The sequence below is a fragment of the Aaosphaeria arxii genome (genome assembly GCF_010015735.1).
Source record: "Aaosphaeria arxii CBS 175.79 unplaced genomic scaffold BU24scaffold_6, whole genome shotgun sequence".
In the NCBI taxonomy this organism is placed as follows: Eukaryota; Fungi; Ascomycota; class Dothideomycetes; order Pleosporales; genus Aaosphaeria; species Aaosphaeria arxii.
This window is the reverse complement of record NW_022983479.1, coordinates 484493-500425: the sequence shown is the minus strand read 5'-3', so window position 1 is coordinate 500425 and position 15933 is coordinate 484493. Positions and strand designations below refer to the sequence as shown.

The following is a 15933-nucleotide window of genomic DNA, read 5'->3' as shown; positions in this document are numbered from 1 at the left end:
CTGACCTGCCGACGATTCATCATCTGTTGAACAAATAACACACTGCTACAACATCACTTCCACGATCCTCTCACCCTTGAAAAAGTACAGTCACTGTTCGCATCTATTCACTACTGGAGAATCACCGTATCGCATTCACTGCCAAGCGCCACTCCCTTCAATGGAGTCATAGATGCTATGCTATGAACACCCAGCCCTTGAAGCTGAACCTCACCATGCTCCCTCACCGCTTTGTATCACAACTTCTCGGATCACTGGGACACGTCACCTAGGCTGTCAATATATAATATGGAGTGTGATATCTGCGGAAAATCTGGGGACGTTTCCCTACACTGCATCACTTGCGCCCGAAGCGCCATCGAGGTTCCCCGCATCGAACTCGCGAAAGCCTTAATAACGCGCGACGCCGTTGGAAAACATGTACAAGCTGTGATAGAAGGGTCGAAGGACAAAGCCTTTCAGCATGTCTCCATGGCAGACTCCAAAGGTGGCTTTCTCGTGGATCGATATGAATCTACGCGGAATCTGGACCTTCAACGGACGAAAGCTGAGACAGTAGAGATACAAGAACGCTTGTCGCTTATTTCGAACCAGGCCACGCTCCTACGAAATCAAATGGAGGAAACAAGAAAGCAGTTGCAGGCTAAGCGAAGTGTTATCGCACAGCGGAAGTCCGACTACTCGTCCGTATCGTATGGCATCGACTCTCGCCGAGCAAATGAACTGGACAAGGTGCAGCAAAATGTCAGGAGGATAGACTATAAGTCCGACAAAGTGCACCATGAGACCATAGAAATGCGACTTTACCTTTGCAGCATGGCTGCAAAACTGGCTGGTCTTAAGATGACCCGACGAAGGTCAAAGGATGGAAGCATTCGGGAAGTGTTCAATATCGGCCCCGGAACACGGCTGCGGATATACGATCTCAGATACATACATGGTAAGACACCCACTGCTCTCCGATTTTCTGCTTGCACTGACTGTACAAAGACGCTCCCTCTGATAGCCTGTCGGCTTCATTATGCACCGTTGCCCTTCTGTTAGTTCGTGTAGCAGGCTACCTTGGAGTGCGCCTCCCCGCCGAGATCACGGTTCCTCACACTGATTATCCCCAACCCACCATATTTCGACCGTCTGCCTCCTACTTGGGCAAGAAAGTTGCCTTTCCAGGCTCCACCCCGTCACATTCATCTACTGCCAGTCCGGAAGCATCCAAAACTCTTGAATCTCGAGCCCCACTCCCAAAACCTCGTACTCTGTTCATCGATAGACCTTTGCCCCACTTGTCTGCTGAAGATCCGCAGGCCTATTCTCTTTTCATAGAGGGAGTTTCATTACTAGCATACAACATTGCTTGGCTGTGTCGCGCCCAAGGACTGAAAGATAGCTTCGATACCTGGGAAGACGTCTGTCCCATTGGTCGGAATCTCCATCGCTTGCTTGTCCTTCAAGAGACCAGGGCGTCTCCCGGGCCTGAAAACCCGCTCGACAAGGACATCGTCGCGGGGAAGCCTGGTTCACGAAGCCCACCTGCGAGAGCTACGGCTGGCTTTGGAGAGATGTCGCACGCGACGGCGCATACGTTCCTGAACAATGCGGAAAACGTGCAATACCTAGCGGGTTGGAAACTGACCCCGACGAAGGTCACGGATGAGCTGAAAGCATTCCTCTTCGCCGAACAGCAAGCTCAGGAATGGGATGTGGTAAACCAGAAGGAATGGCAAGATATGGAGAATCTCATTGCCGAGGACCCTGTCGTGATTGGAGATAAGCGGCGAGATGGCGCGGGGTTAGACGATGGGCGAAGCTTCCTCACGGCAGCGAGTACCCGGATCGGATATGCGCAGACGGATGACGGGACGGAGGGGATCAAAGCGGAAGAAAGGAAGAAGGGAGTAAGCGGATGGACGAAACTCAAGAGCAGGAATGAGGACACCATCAAGGAGACCAGGGCTCGCACAAATAGTGTTGTAGAATAGAGGAAGGGCGTCGTAGATATACGCCATACAATAGATACACAATAGAAGCATAGCTATATTAGGCACTCCTGTACATGTAGTACATCAACGTGCTCTTATTGGCCTACAATACTAATGATGCAGATGTGAGGCAAGCTCGTGCACCTAATCACCTAACCGTAACACACTTTACATATGCTTTCTGCCCTGAAGAACTCCTTCGCCCTTCAATACAGCATCGCGAGATGACTGTTGCATTCAAGACGCCACCAAGTGCACGCTGGAAGTCATTCGAGGGATGGGATTACAATGGCATGAAGCAACGACTAGAACAATTCATGTCAACAATCCACAAAGCAGCGCTTCTGGAGCACGTCGAACGAGTCTCCGGAAAGGCAGCAACCATGAGCGAGCCGTTCTCCGCCGGACAATACTGGTGTTGCTTCGAGTTTGTTCTTGACGACCATAGTTTGATTATAGCTCGCGCTCGACTACCTCGGCATCCAGATAGCAATGAAAATACGACTGACGCTTCAGAACTATATGCTATCCAGTGCGAAGTAGCAACCATGAAGTTCCTCCAGAGCAATGTCACGACAATTCCTGCGCCTAAATTGTATGCCTACGAGCCGCCAGGATCGCAGCAAGCGGTCGAGGTTGGGGCATGCTATATGCTGATTGAGGGGTTCTACGGGAATACATTGCAAGACGTGAAGTTTGATATCTGTGACCTTCCCGTGAGTGTTGTAATCTCCTTTACACTACTACTCTTGTATTATATTTCTTCCCTACAAAATAGGTGAATACTCAAGAGCATATTATAGCTCGTTGGACGTCCATCCAGGCCGAGCTAGCCACGTTCTCCTTCGCTCAAATTGGTTCCATCTCACACTTTCCCACAGATGGACAAGACGTGCCGACAATTGGTCCTCTTGCTGCTGCTGTAGCAGAGAACTTCTCGTCTGGGGGTCCTTTCGCAACCTCCCAGCAGTATTTTGCAGCCGTTGGAGAGGCCAGATACACATCTGCTCGCAAAGATATTTCCGAGGCCGGTGAACTCGGTGAATCGGATAGATTTTGCGTCTTGGGCGCTTTCATTTTCTGCGACATCGTGTTTAATACTGAGTTATTCAAGGACCGGATGTCATCTTTCCATCTTAATCATATGGATATGGGAACCCAGAACATTCTCGTCGATGATGACTTCAATTTTTTAGCCATCATCGATTGGGAGTTTGCGCAAACGGCACCTGTGCAGGTTAATCATTTCCCAAGTATGCGGCCTGTTGTCATCGTCCTCTTTCCAATATCATGTCTACTAACCTCGAATGCTACTGTCTTGTGCCGTTTCCTCTCATTTCCTCTGACGACAGTATCCAAGAGATACTTCAGGACCCGGATCACATAGCTTTCCGCAATGTTTCGCGACAAACCGCAGCACAGAAGCTGTATCAGCAAAAGTTTCAAGATGCAGAACAAAGCCTAGCACGAAAAGGGAGACCAGTCATTCCTTCTATTGCAGATGGATTGCAAGGGCCTGCTTCGAGAATATACGCGATCCTAGAGAAGCTTGGGGGTTCTGGGGAACCTCTACGGAGCTTACATATGAGATCGTACGGCTCGCTTTTGGATTTGAAGGCGAGGAGGCGAGGAGGCGAGGAGATATGTCGAAGAGATGGAGATGAAGATGGATGGGACGAAAGGTTAGTATGGTGGATGTAAAGATGGAGGGGAAGGACGACGATGATACGTAATCAAAACGGATTTATCATCGAAAGACATGGACATGAGTTGGGTTCCTAACAAGGCCAGTAGGGGACCTTCTTGATCAGGTTATGCGTCCATCTCTGACGCATAGCACAGTAGTGTGAGGGGGAGGGGAGGAATGAGTAGGGAAAGACAGGCTTGGTCACCAGGATATTGATGTGTCGTGCCGAACTGCAAGGCACTAAGAACTGCACGTATATTAAGTGGTATATGTCTACAAAAGCTTCAAGACAAACTGAAGTCGGAGTGTTGATCGGTGAAAGTAAGTTTGAGTGCGGAGTACGGAGTAGACAAGTAACTATAATTATTGTGTACAAATGCCCAGGTACTCTACCTTAGGTACACAAATATAGTCGTGAACGTGATGGAGATGGGTCGGACAATCGGCTTAAAGGAACAAACCCATGACGGATAGACGATAGGCCGTGACAAGGCGGACCAATCAAGCCGGCTGATCGGAAATTTTAGTGGCGCCATCCGCGTTAAACCCGAACGGGATGTACACCACCTTCTTTTCCAACCGTCTCTATTGTTACAATCCTCAAGGATCTGACACATGACAGTGCAGGTGGGATCTTGAATGAGCATCCACAATCCGCAATCCACCATACAGATTCATCAATTAGCTACACAGAATGTTAGCTGTGGCCAAACGGAATACTTCGAACAATCATAAGCATGGGCTCTGTGCGTCATGGAGGGGTGGTCATGCATGCGCCTCTGAGACCCTTCCGTTTCTAAGCCTACAGCCACCTACACATTATTGTAATTGAGTATATGTATTTCTCATCAATTCGGATTATTCACACCGAATACGAATGTAGAACCTTCTTCGTTCCCATCTTTGTCAGACTAACAATCCAAGGAATGCGTTAAAAGTTAAAAGGCAAGGACTTCTCGGCCGCTATACATCGGCCTAGCAGCACGTTCAATCTCGCCGCTATTGCACCATCCACTTTCCCATACCATACCATTCTAATTAATTACTATTACGAGACTACGAGGACTACGGTTGTCTGGAAGGTACCTCGGAGACAAAGACTCGCTGAACTCCGCTCGCCGATAACTGACGCTAAAATAAAAATATAATTATCCTCTACCGACGTCAACACTCGATCCTCCATATATTCTGATTGAAACAGCCCACCTTCTTGCGTTCACCAATTCCTCCACTACTTCGACTACCTTCTCACGGACTTCCCGTCCTCTTACTACCGCTACATCACTCACATATCTGGGAATTGTGCTGCGAAAGCAAAAACATCATTCACCATGACTCTCGCCGAGCACCCCATTGAGACCCCGCCTCGCGCACCATCGCCGGTTCACAGATTCGGAACTTTGGCAGTCCATGCCGGCAGCCCTCACGATCCCGTCACTGGCGCTGTCATTGAGCCTGTATGTCAATTCAGTTTCCTGGTTTGTCTATTGTTTGCATCTCTGACATTGCAATCTTTCAGATCTCGCTCTCCACTACCTTCGCTCAGACCAGCGTCGGAAAGCCCGTTGGCGTATACGAGTACTCGCGTTCTTCCAACCCCAACAGGTTAGCTATACATTCCCATATAGATCAAGGATCGCATGCTAATGCTCATTGTAGAGATAACTTCGAGCGCGCAATTGCTGCTCTCGAGCACGCCAGATTCGCCCTTGCTTTCAGTTCCGGCTCCGCAACCACCGCAAATATTCTCCAGTCTCTCGCCGCAGGATCACACGTCGTCTCTGTATCAGATGTCTATGGAGGAACCCACCGTTACTTCACCAAGGTTGCTGCTTCTCACAATGTCAAGGTCACCTTCACTCCCACCATTGAGATCGACATCTCAGAGCTCATCCGCCCCGAGACCAAATTGATCTGGATCGAGTCTCCTTCCAACCCAACTCTCTCCCTGGTCGACATCCGAAAGGTTGCCAGCATCGCTCACCAGCATGGAATCCTCGTCGTGGTCGACAACACCTTCCTCTCTCCCTATGTCCAGAACCCGCTCGACCATGGCGCAGACATCGTCGTTCACTCCGTGACCAAGTACATCAACGGCCACTCCGATGTTGTCATGGGAGCCGCAGCATACAACTCTGAGAGCCTCCACGAGCGTCTCACCTTCCTCCAGAACGCCATTGGTGCCGTGCCATCAGCATTCGACAGCTGGCTCGCCCACCGCGGTCTCAAGACCCTCCACCTCCGCGCCCGCGAGGCCACCAAGAACGCAACCTCCATTGCCGAGGCCCTCGAGAACTCCCCCCACGTCATCGCCGTCAACTACCCAGGCCTCCCCTCCTCGCCATTCTACCACATCGCCCAGAAGCAGCACCGCAACGGCATGGGCGGCGGCATGCTCTCCTTCCGCATCCGCGGTGGCCACGAAGCCGCCGAGCGCTTCTGCCAGGAGACCAAGATCTTCACGCTCGCCGAGTCCCTCGGTGGCGTTGAATCCCTCGTCGAGGTCCCCGGCGCCATGACCCACGCCGGCATCCCCCGCGAGCAGCGCGAGATCGCAGGCGTGTTCGACGACCTCGTCCGCGTCAGCTGCGGTATCGAGGACGAGGAGGACCTCAAGGCGGACGTCCTCCAGGCCCTCGAGAAGGCCGTCGTCGGTCCCAAGGTCAGCAAGAACGGCGCCCTCGCCGCCAACGGAAACGGCCTTTCTTGAGATCCGTCCGTTTGACTGCATCTTATTCTTCTTTATTCTTCTTTGATTTTTCACGAATGCATGATGGAGCAGCAGCAGCCGCTGCAGCTTACACTTTCTAAAACACGCATACATACAAAGCAGGGCACAAAAAAGGGAGTCTTATTGGGCGTTCTTTCCTCTTTCTTTATTCTTTACCCTTGAGAGAGGGGTTTCCTCCTTTCCAATGAATTAGGTCCAGAAAAAGGGGTGGGCTTAAAGCGTTTACAATCGATTCTTATTAGACAGACACGAAGTACGGGAAAACGAAGCATGGACGGACGGACGGATAGTTCTGAAGTCTACTCAGTTAATCTATTCGTTTATCCAAATCCAAGAAATATAATCCATAATGTTATGTTACTTCTATGTTGTGACTGTGACTTTTCCTTCTCCTCTTGCTGTAGCCTTCGTTCTACTGCATTATACACGTGGGAAACAGATGAACAAATGAGTGCCCTACCCCAGTAGTCAACATTAGCTTCACTTTGCCATATCAAGTTACATGGATATCGACGTGCTTTTTACAATTGGTCAATTCTTATTATATACACAACTGCTGTTATTGCAGTGTCCCATCCGCCCATTCCCCGCCCGGTCCGCTCGATAGACTATTCAATCAAGCGGTCGATAAGCCGCCGGAAAGTGGACCTATAAACTCTCTCTGGCTTCCCACAAGCCCACCTGCCGAAGTGGAAAGAAAACAAAAACAAAACAAAAAAACAGAAGAACGCCTCGCTAATGCTTGTGCCACGTTTGGGAATGATGGATGTGGCGGTAAAAATGTATGTTGGGGATTTCTTTTACGGAGTAAAAAGAAGCGGAAAGAGCAAACACAAGGCTGTGCAATGGGAACAAGCCTGAGAGAAGATGAGGTCGGTTTGGGCTGCCCCCCTGTACGGGAATGATACAGTGGCGATTACCGACTTTATTGTGGGGAGCACCCTAAGGTAGGAGGGGTCATCTGGGGGCCTTCTTCTGGTTCTTCTAGAGGTGTGAAGTGCTGCTAGACCACATCCTCCATTTCCTCGTCGTCGTCTGGGTCGACGGTGTCTGGGGGCAGGCCGTCGTGCTCGGCGGTCTTGTTGTAGATTGGGTTTCTGCGCCAGCAGCTGGCGAACGAGCCGGCCTTGACGAGGTCGGCGATCTCGCTGAGGACCTCCTTGAGGTATGCCTCGGGCTGCTTTGTCTTGGCCTTGAGCTGCTTCATCGGCCAGTAAGCATACTCGTCGAAGCACGAGTGGAGGAGATCGATGAGGTCGTTGCGTGGAATACGTGCGGCCTTGTTGAGCTGTGTCTTTTGCTTTGCCGTGGACTTAATGAACGAGTTGAACATCTTCTGCACGTCCTGGCTTGCGGTGTGGTCGTGCAGGTTGTCCACGATGTTGACCTTGCTTTCCCGACCCTGGATCGCGGCCATCGTGCGCGCTTTGTTGAACTTGGCGAACTCGGGTGTGTTCAGTGGGCTGGCATTGTATTCGCGGGTGGCGGTTCCGAGCAGCGCGGTCTGCTTGGGGATGGCCTTCTTGTACTTGCTACGTTTGAAGACCTTAGCCTGCGGGTCCTGTATGCCGTGGTGTCCACCTGCGCCGCCCTGCCTGTTGCCGCCGGTGACACTGGGTTTGTAGCCGGGGAGGTCCTTTTCAGTGAAGATGTAGGTGTTTCCGAGCACCGCGTCCTTGCTGTCCGTCATCTTGATCTCGAAGGCCTGCGGGAGCTGCTTCTTCGCCTGCCATTTCTCGTTCAGGAACAAGCGCATGGGTTGCGTCTTGCTGATTCCCCGTCGCGCCTCGTCCTGCATCGCGAGAACTTCACCAATGACGATCTGGTCGTCGTCCTTGCCCTCAGCGTGATCTGACCATTTCGATACCGCCTCGTAGAGCCATTTCGGTATGCGCGTCACCCATACGTCCTTGTTTGAGCCCTTGGGAGGTAGAGAGAGTTCGCCTGTGTCCTCGTAGAAATCATCGTCCATGTAGCCACTACCAGAGGGCGTTATAGCATCGGGGTCTGCCTTGATGTCTGGGTCGGGTTTGATGCCGTTCATGTTGGGAAGGGATAGCGCCTTCGATGGCGGATGGTGCAAACGGGCGCCTTGTGAAGTCTTATGGGAAACGGACGTGATTCTGATGTGCGACGGGTCGATTTGGCGTGGATGTGTCGAGGGTGAAAGAAAGGATGTAAGTGAGCGGTAGTTTGAAGGGTTGAATGAATGAACTGCGACAGGGATTATGTCAGTCCGCAGCAATACGCGCCAAGACAGACCTCTAATCGATAACGACCTAGCTGACCATTAGGCAGGCGGGCATGGTGGGCTCAATGAACGACCAACGGATTCTTGCCTCGAACAACAATTAACCCGCTACAATAGTAAGTAGGCATGAAGCTATAAGAAACTTTGAACATCATCATCTATTTGAGCAACCAACCACCTCTCAGATCCTCCTTGACTAAGCTGCATTCTCCCTAACGCATCTCGAATGCTTCCTTGAGCTCCCCACTTCACCTCCAAACAAACAGCACCACTCTACGACTGCGACTGAAAACAACTTCAACCATGGTATCTGCTGAGGTCCGCTCTGCTTTGCAGAGCATCGAAGCTGCAAGTGTCTCGGACAAGCCTACACAGTACAATTCACTTCTGCAAGGCATTACATCTAAGAGCCCCGCCGACAACCTTGCCGCAGACCTCATCGCGTATGCCACAACACTGCTAGACGACAATCTCGGTGTAGTGGTACTCAGGCCCCTCGTATCGAACCTCGTCGAACATTACAGCAAGGTAGAAGATTTGGACACCAAGGTGGAGGTCGGCGACAGGCTTATACAATTGCTTGCGCCGAAGGGTGCACAATACGAAGAGCAGGATACCAAGATCAAGGAGACTCTAGCAGATGCCTATGAGCAACAAGAGGAGTTTGTGAAGTCGGCGCAAACTCTATCCAAGATTTCGCTGGAGTCAACACAGAAATCTCTCTCAGACGACGACAAGGCAAAGATTTGGATTCGAATTGTTCGGTGCTATATTGAGGAAGACGACACAACTGCAGCGTTCGGAGCTCTAAACAAGGTGAAGAGCGTCATCCATAATGTTACCGACAAGTCGACGAAGTTGATGTTCCAGCTCAGCCAGGCCCGGATATACGATGCTCAACGTTCCTTCTTGGACGCTGCTCAGGCCTACTACACCATGAGTTTAGAGTCCATAGTGGATGAGGAGGAACGCTTGCAGGCTTTGTCAGCTGCCATAGTATGCGCAGTTCTTGCTCCAGCTGGGCCTCAACGGGGAAAGATGCTGGCCAGATTGTACAAGGACGAACGTGCCGGCCAGGTGGAGGATTTCCCGATCTTGGAAAAGATCTTCTTCGATCGCATCCTTAAACCGGAAGAGATCAAGGCGTTTGCCGACAAGTTACAACCGCATCATCTCGCTAAAACATCCGACGGTTCAACGGTGCTTGACAAGGCTATCCTCGAGCATAACCTCCTTGGAGCTTCGAAGCTCTACAACAACATTGGCTTTGACCAGCTTGGGGAACTGCTGAATACAAGCGCCGAAAGGGCGGAAGATTATGCATCCAAAATGTTCGAACAGGGCCGTCTAGCAGGATACATCGATCAGATCGATAGACTGATCTTCTTCGAAGGAGAAGGTAGTGGAGAAAGGAAGACTGGGCACGCCGAGAGAATATCTGGGAGGGAGCTGCGGAAATGGGATGCTAACGTGCAGGGTCTCGCTGAAGAAGTTGAGAAAGTCACGACAATGATCCAGCACGAGCATCCTGTATGCATACCGATTTTGAGCTCTGCCTTTGATCCTTTTGCTAACACGCCGTTTTTAGGACTTCTATGCTTCGCGAATGATGGTGCACTGAGCCAACAAATCTCTGGCTTAAGTATATCACAAATGACTCCACGCCAATTCGAAGACCGTGAATGACAATCTCACAACCCTCGGCGAGAGTGCAAATCCCTCCATGTAGAGGGTGAACATTGGCGAAAGACATTTTAGAGCAAGCGTCGTCATGTGCGGAGAGCACTGTACACTAGATACCATTTTCTGCATGAGAGAAGACTCTCACTCGCCATGTGGTTATGTGCCAACGATCAAAATTGATACCGGGTCTCAAGTGTGCTTGGTGAAGTCATGTTGCCTACATTGTGACAATTTACAAGGACAGGTTAAGTAAAGCGTGACCTGACACGCCGATCCCCCGAAGGTCGAGGACCGATAATATGACTCCAAACTTATGCACAATTCCATTTCTGTAACGGCTGCCTGACTGCGTCGGGAATCCATGGCTCGGATTCATTCCCTGAATTGGTTTAGTTTTCGTTAGCCCATCAAATGATTCTGACTGCAACTCCTTTGCAACCACGTATAATTCATGGCTGAAGAGAGATACCATCGATTGAGAGGAATCAAATGATGCTTTGTTGATTAAATAAGAATACATTTCCTTTTACTGACCGTTTCGTGGTGTTCGACCACCCATTGTCCAAAGGCAACATGACCAACAATGAGCAAGATCTCGGACAAGCCCACTGGCTTTCCAAATACGCATCGAACTACCATGCCTGGCATACTGCGACCTTGGACGGGCGAAAAGTATATTCTCGACCTATTGGTCTGGTAGAGTCTTCTTTTGACGCGGATGGAACCGACTTTGGCGGTCGCGCAGATATGAATGCCCTATTCACCTTGCAAATCCGGCATGATCTCTCCCAGGAACAGTTTCGACATCGAATTGCCTTAGCATGGGCAAACTTACGTCTCCAGCATGTTATGCTTCAGAGTTGGGTGCACGAGAATGAACAAAGTGGCCATCGTAAATTCGTGGTGGGGCTTCATGATAGCATAGACGACGTCCTTGAAGAAACCTTGAAGTCAATCGTTTGGGTCGAAGATGTGTACGAAACAGTAGACGACGCTGAGCTGTACAAACATTGTCTAAACGTCGGAAGAATCGTGGATCCATCCAAATGCCTTTCACGGCTACATGTACTTCCGCTCACTCGATTGCCAAACGGCAACTACAAACTCCGGTTCCTGATCATCATCGCCCACCAAACATCCGATGGTCTCAGTGCATATAACTGGTTCTCAAACTTCATTCGCATACTCAATCTTCCTGCTGAAGCCATCAAGCAGGAGATTGAATCATTTCGATATCCCGAGAGTATAGCATCTCGATTACCGCCTGCACAGGAAGATCTTTACCCACCTGTTGCTGGCAACAAGGCTCGGCAAAGATGGTTCTGGGCGATCATGAGGATATTAAGATACATCAGCAAAGGCACCCCGCCTCAAATGGTGAATCCACTCAGAAGAGAACAGCGTTTATCCAAGGCTGTTGAGTTCCCTCCTACGTTCGACCAACTATTCGACTACTCAGAAGGGAGGAGACCACCAATGAATTCTGGCCATGTCAACGCCGTTCTATCCAAAGAAGCGTCAATTCGTCTCATCGATTTGTGTCGGTCGATAAAAGTCAGTGTCGGCGCTGGTTGCTTTGCTCTTGCTGGAATTTCCATGATGGAAATCCATGAGCAACGATACCCGGATATCGCAGACTCGGAGCGAAAGCCTTTCGTCGCATCTTTTCCCTTGAACCCTCGCGCGTTCTTTGGGTTCACCACGCCGGCCGATTCATGTATGTTGGCCTTTAGCGAGGGTATAACTATGCCCTTTCTCTCTTCTTCACTGCCCTTCGAAGGCCGTTTCCGGTTGATAGCCAAGCATGCAAACCGCGAACTACGTGTGTATCAGAAGAGATTAAAGTCTGCCGGTAAAGGTTCGTGTTTCGATTCGCACTCTCCTAGTCGGCTACTAGCGACTGGATATATCGCAGCCATTGAACGCTTCGAAGATAAGCTCGCTCCTCACCGGAAAACTGGTATCAACCCTCAAGGGCAGTACAAACCTACTGGGCTGGTGGGTGCTACCTGTGGAGTCAGCTCCGTAGGCTCTACTGCCAGCTATTTCAAGTCAGGGGTTCACGATTTAGACGACGTAGGGCGGGTGAAGGGTAAGGATTTTGGCGCAGACTACCTTAATCTACGGATGGGTGTCAGAGCAAGAGATAATGAGTTTCTAGTTGGAAGCTCTACGGACTATGACGGAATCGTTGGATTCGGTGTTAGCTATGATGCAAGCGCAATTTCTGAAGAGGCAGCCAACGGATGGGCAGAGAAGATTAGTTCCTTATTTGAAGTGGGAAGGGCATCTAAATTGTGAGATCTCCCTTATCAAGAGTCCGGAACGTCCATTATGGAAAGATTGAAAAGCTTTCATTGTTTTGTCACTTGGTCTCCATCAGCTCCGTTGCCTTGAAGATAGTCTTGGCCGTGTGGGATGTTGTGTAACCGCACCGTTGGTTCAGCCTGAAGGCTGCAGATAACAACCTATTTGCTCTCACTTGTGTGCTCTGTACATATCACATAATCTTAGTGTTGTACCGCAACCGTTTCATTAACTTCGCGGTTCATGAGGCTGAACAAAGCAATTTCAGCCGGCTAGAGTCCCCGCTCAAGGCTATTGGATGTACGTGCCTCATCTTTGATGCCGCCTTTCAGCTGTGGCTCATATCTGCCATGGGTTGAGAATAAGCCACCACATCACATGTAAAGGCACCAGACGTCACTGAGTTGTGGTGGTTACTTATATTTCCCCGAGCCTTCTATATCTCACCCTCAATCCTGCAATACCATTGCCTGTTCTTCTCAGCCAAAATGGGTGTAGAAATTCTTCCATTGAAATCAGACACATTCAAATACTCCCCAATACCGTATACCAGCAATCCCCTTCGCCTTTGTTGGCACGACATATTACTCTTCTGGCGATGTCGGTGGTCATTGTTCGGCATATTGTTCCCATTCACGCAGTGGAACTGCCGAGAACTCGATGAACTATACCCCTTCTCTGTGCCGAATGTATTGTGTCTTGCTCTCCATGGGTTTCTTATTATTCTCCAATTTGCGTTCCTGATCTCGTTGCCACTCCTTATATTCTTTCCACTGGCGACTGATATCCTTTATGTGGCCGTTATTGCGGTGGTCACATTTGCAACGTCTCGAATCCTGAATGGAAGAGATACTATTCACAGATCCACCATCGGGTTGAATGAAGACCAACACAGCAAGGAGCGTTGGATTTATATGAATGGCGTCTCGGTGGGGTACGTGCTGGGGACCACGCATCTAACTTTGGGGTACTAACTTGATATCAGAAAGCATTGGTTCCAGGGAAACCTAGATCGTTTGGCAATGACCTTTCGCCGTCCAGTGACGGGTGTCCATAATCCAACGCAAGTAGATTGGCTTCCTCGAGCAAGACGCAAGAAGACCAATAAGAGTCTGCTTTACGGCTGTTACCGCACTTTTTTTTTTTGAAAATAGTAGCTAATCTTGAACGAATCTAATAGGTACGGAGTTATTTTCGATCTCATCCAATGCATCATAGAAAGGAATTTCTGTTATTCGACTTTCGATGTCCGCCATTCATATGCTTTGATAAAGCAAAGCATACTGGATGAGAAATATGATAAAGTCATAGTCATATTCCATAGTCAAGGTGGCATTCAGGGAAGTTTGATGATGGATTGGCTGTACGCCGAGCGTAAGTACCACGGGGTTTCTCCCCATAGCCTCATAGTATACTGACATGACCACAGTGGCACATGACATGCTTCAGAAGTTAGAGATTTATACCTTCGCCTCTGCTGCCAATCATTTTAATAACCCACGACGAAGTTCCGTCGAGGAGAACGGCTTTTCGAACTCCACACCAAGAAATGCTGTCAGGCACATCGAGCATTATGCCCATGACGGCGACTTTGTTTCCCGATGGGGAGTTCTGAATTTCTCACAGATCCGTAATCGTTATGAAGGCCGGGTCTTTATCCGCTCGGGAATGGGACACTTGCTCAATCAGCACTACCTGAATGTTTTGTTTGTTCTTGACGAGAACAAACGCGTGCTGGACCAGAACGATTTCATGGATAGCGAAATTACTGTGACGAGCGAGGGGGCGGAAGACAAGGCGAAGGACGGTCTGATGGACTCAATTCTGAACGGGGGTAAGGGTGGAATTGGTGCCATCGTCGAGGATCCCAACGCTCTGTCACAAAAGGTGACTTCTCGTCATGGAGATGCAGAAACGTTCCAGAAAAAGCTCAAAGTTAAAGACTACTCACGATTGTGGAAGTATAGGAACGGTGGGAGTCCAGAGGACTGATGTAAATGCGTCATCCGTTGGCTTATGATGAATGTAATGACTGTACCCTTCGAAAATAATTCCCCTCCATTAGTAGTCCGCAAAGCAGTCTTCGATTTTCTTCATCCTACATCACAGATGATTCGTCACCTATGATAGCTTGCGAGGCCTGTTGCATAAATTCCTCTCTGCCGATGGTGTATTTTCTGTATTATGAACATATTCAAACTGTGGTACACGTTCAGATGATAGGAATGAGGCCATGTCCAAAGCCTAAGGGTAATCTATTGGATCATTTGACTATTGCACAGTTTTTATGTCACATTGAGTTTACTCTGATAGGAGAATTGAGGACGCTTATGCCTTCTGTTGAACAATTCCTATGAAATGTAAGCTTATGCCTTATTGGCTAGATATACAGGGGAACATACTCTCAACGTCGGCAACGCTCTGGTCGAGGATCTGCTTGAGGGTCTTGGGGTTCTCAAGCTCCTTCTCGATCTTGGCGATGATCGACTCAGCAAGCTCGCGCTGCTGCCTCTGCTTGACCTGGCCCTCGTAGCGGACCCAGGAGTCCAAAACAGCCTTAGCCTCGTGGGCAATGGCGGTCTTCTGCTCCAACTCATAAGCCTGAGCCTCGAGCTTGGCGGTTTCCTATTCATCGCATAAGTGATGTGCCGGACCAGCGGAGATGCTCTTCATCTCCACACATATCCAAATCTCACCTTAGAGACCTCGAAAAGGGTCTTGGTGATGTCAATGACACCGCCGAGCTCCTGGACGCTCTCAATTCGCTGCTTAACGGCAGTAGTGTGGTCCGCCCTGGCAGAGTTGAGGATGTCGGCGACCTTGTCGCACTGCTGCTTGGCGTAGCTGGACCAAGCTGGACCAGCGTATTTGCCGACAGCCCAGAAAATGGTCAACAAACTGATGGCGACGATGGATTCCTCGTTGACAACGTAGAGCTCGTTGCTGATGGCGGCAGCAGTCAGACCAGCTCCAGCGGAGACGGTGGCGGCCTTGGTGACATAGCTGTTACCGGGGATCGAGTCGACGAGAGAACGAGCCTGCTTCTGAGGGTCCTCAGAGGGGACGTTGGAAGCATAGCGGGCCGGAGTAATGGGGGTGGTGAATGCTGGGACGGTTCGGAGAGGAAGCGCAGGGCGAAGGCGGGCGGCGCCTGTTGAGAGTGAGTACGCGGGTCAATGGCATCAATATTTCATCAGCGTGCTTCCACATACCAAGCGTGCTCCTAGCGAGACGAGAAGCCATTGCTGCAGATGAGAGTGGAGAGGGTTGAGGTTGAGGATGAAGTCGTCGAGCT

General features: G+C 50.0%; 8 protein-coding genes across 8 annotated transcripts; 6 read left to right on the top strand and 2 right to left on the bottom strand.

Annotated features, from left to right (window-relative positions):
• Positions 1-67: 67 nt before the first annotated feature.
• Positions 68-2062, top strand: BU24DRAFT_393925 (uncharacterized protein). Its single transcript, XM_033525210.1, has 2 exons — positions 68-940; positions 991-2062. Exons 1-2 carry the CDS (start codon positions 289-291, stop codon positions 1977-1979), a joined length of 1641 nt encoding a protein of 546 aa, XP_033381612.1. The 5' UTR covers positions 68-288; the 3' UTR covers positions 1980-2062.
• Positions 2063-2203: 141 nt separating this feature from the next.
• Positions 2204-4031, top strand: BU24DRAFT_442411 (uncharacterized protein; the record flags this gene model as incomplete). Its single annotated transcript, XM_033530521.1, has 3 exons — positions 2204-2695; positions 2758-3232; positions 3340-4031. 3 exons carry the CDS (start codon positions 2204-2206, stop codon positions 3678-3680), a joined length of 1308 nt encoding a protein of 435 aa, XP_033381611.1. The 3' UTR covers positions 3681-4031.
• Positions 4032-4682: 651 nt separating this feature from the next.
• BU24DRAFT_233680 (cystathionine gamma-lyase-like protein) lies at positions 4683-6522 on the top strand. The gene is made up of 3 exons (XM_033522210.1): positions 4683-5123; positions 5186-5271; positions 5326-6522. Exons 1-3 carry the CDS (start codon positions 4998-5000, stop codon positions 6374-6376), a joined length of 1263 nt encoding a protein of 420 aa, XP_033381610.1. The 5' UTR covers positions 4683-4997; the 3' UTR covers positions 6377-6522.
• Positions 6523-7132: 610 nt separating this feature from the next.
• On the bottom strand, positions 7133-8656 carry BU24DRAFT_233675 (uncharacterized protein). Its single transcript, XM_033522208.1, has one exon. The coding sequence runs from the start codon at positions 8439-8441 to the stop codon at positions 7401-7403; it is 1041 nt and encodes a 346-aa protein (XP_033381609.1). The 5' UTR covers positions 8442-8656; the 3' UTR covers positions 7133-7400.
• A 67-nt stretch (positions 8657-8723) lies between these two features.
• Positions 8724-10648, top strand: BU24DRAFT_424271 (COP9 signalosome-like protein complex subunit 4). Its single transcript, XM_033528458.1, has 2 exons — positions 8724-10178; positions 10237-10648. Exons 1-2 carry the CDS (start codon positions 8952-8954, stop codon positions 10267-10269), a joined length of 1260 nt encoding a protein of 419 aa, XP_033381608.1. The 5' UTR covers positions 8724-8951; the 3' UTR covers positions 10270-10648.
• Positions 10649-10768: 120 nt separating this feature from the next.
• Positions 10769-12888, top strand: BU24DRAFT_424270 (uncharacterized protein). Its single transcript, XM_033528457.1, has one exon. It carries the CDS (start codon positions 10905-10907, stop codon positions 12630-12632), a length of 1728 nt encoding a protein of 575 aa, XP_033381607.1. The 5' UTR covers positions 10769-10904; the 3' UTR covers positions 12633-12888.
• A 184-nt stretch (positions 12889-13072) lies between these two features.
• Positions 13073-14989, top strand: BU24DRAFT_233624 (uncharacterized protein). Its single transcript, XM_033522207.1, has 4 exons — positions 13073-13572; positions 13624-13701; positions 13819-14012; positions 14068-14989. Exons 1-4 carry the CDS (start codon positions 13127-13129, stop codon positions 14628-14630), a joined length of 1281 nt encoding a protein of 426 aa, XP_033381606.1. The 5' UTR covers positions 13073-13126; the 3' UTR covers positions 14631-14989.
• On the bottom strand, positions 14567-15881 carry BU24DRAFT_442407 (uncharacterized protein; the record flags this gene model as incomplete). The annotated part of the gene is made up of 4 exons (XM_033530520.1): positions 14567-14989; positions 15041-15263; positions 15335-15789; positions 15851-15881. The coding sequence occupies 4 exons, from the start codon at positions 15879-15881 to the stop codon at positions 14967-14969; spliced, it is 732 nt and encodes a 243-aa protein (XP_033381605.1). The 3' UTR covers positions 14567-14966.
• Between the last annotated feature and the right edge of the window lie 52 nt (positions 15882-15933).

Coding starts and splice junctions, on each gene's coding strand:
- BU24DRAFT_233675 (XM_033522208.1), bottom strand. CDS start 8,441: ATGAACGGCATCAAACCCGACCCAGACATCAAGGCAGACCCCGATGCT.
- BU24DRAFT_424271 (XM_033528458.1), top strand. CDS start 8,952: ATGGTATCTGCTGAGGTCCGCTCTGCTTTGCAGAGCATCGAAGCTGCA. Junction 10,179..10,236: donor TGATCCAGCACGAGCATCCT/GTATGCATACCG, acceptor CGCCGTTTTTAG/GACTTCTATGCTTCGCGAAT.
- BU24DRAFT_393925 (XM_033525210.1), top strand. CDS start 289: ATGGAGTGTGATATCTGCGGAAAATCTGGGGACGTTTCCCTACACTGC. Junction 941..990: donor CGATCTCAGATACATACATG/GTAAGACACCCA, acceptor GACTGTACAAAG/ACGCTCCCTCTGATAGCCTG.
- BU24DRAFT_424270 (XM_033528457.1), top strand. CDS start 10,905: ATGACCAACAATGAGCAAGATCTCGGACAAGCCCACTGGCTTTCCAAA.
- BU24DRAFT_233624 (XM_033522207.1), top strand. CDS start 13,127: ATGGGTGTAGAAATTCTTCCATTGAAATCAGACACATTCAAATACTCC. Junction 13,702..13,818: donor ACGGGTGTCCATAATCCAAC/GCAAGTAGATTG, acceptor CGAATCTAATAG/GTACGGAGTTATTTTCGATC. Junction 14,013..14,067: donor GGATTGGCTGTACGCCGAGC/GTAAGTACCACG, acceptor ACATGACCACAG/TGGCACATGACATGCTTCAG.
- BU24DRAFT_233680 (XM_033522210.1), top strand. CDS start 4,998: ATGACTCTCGCCGAGCACCCCATTGAGACCCCGCCTCGCGCACCATCG. Junction 5,124..5,185: donor CTGGCGCTGTCATTGAGCCT/GTATGTCAATTC, acceptor GCAATCTTTCAG/ATCTCGCTCTCCACTACCTT. Junction 5,272..5,325: donor CGTTCTTCCAACCCCAACAG/GTTAGCTATACA, acceptor TGCTCATTGTAG/AGATAACTTCGAGCGCGCAA.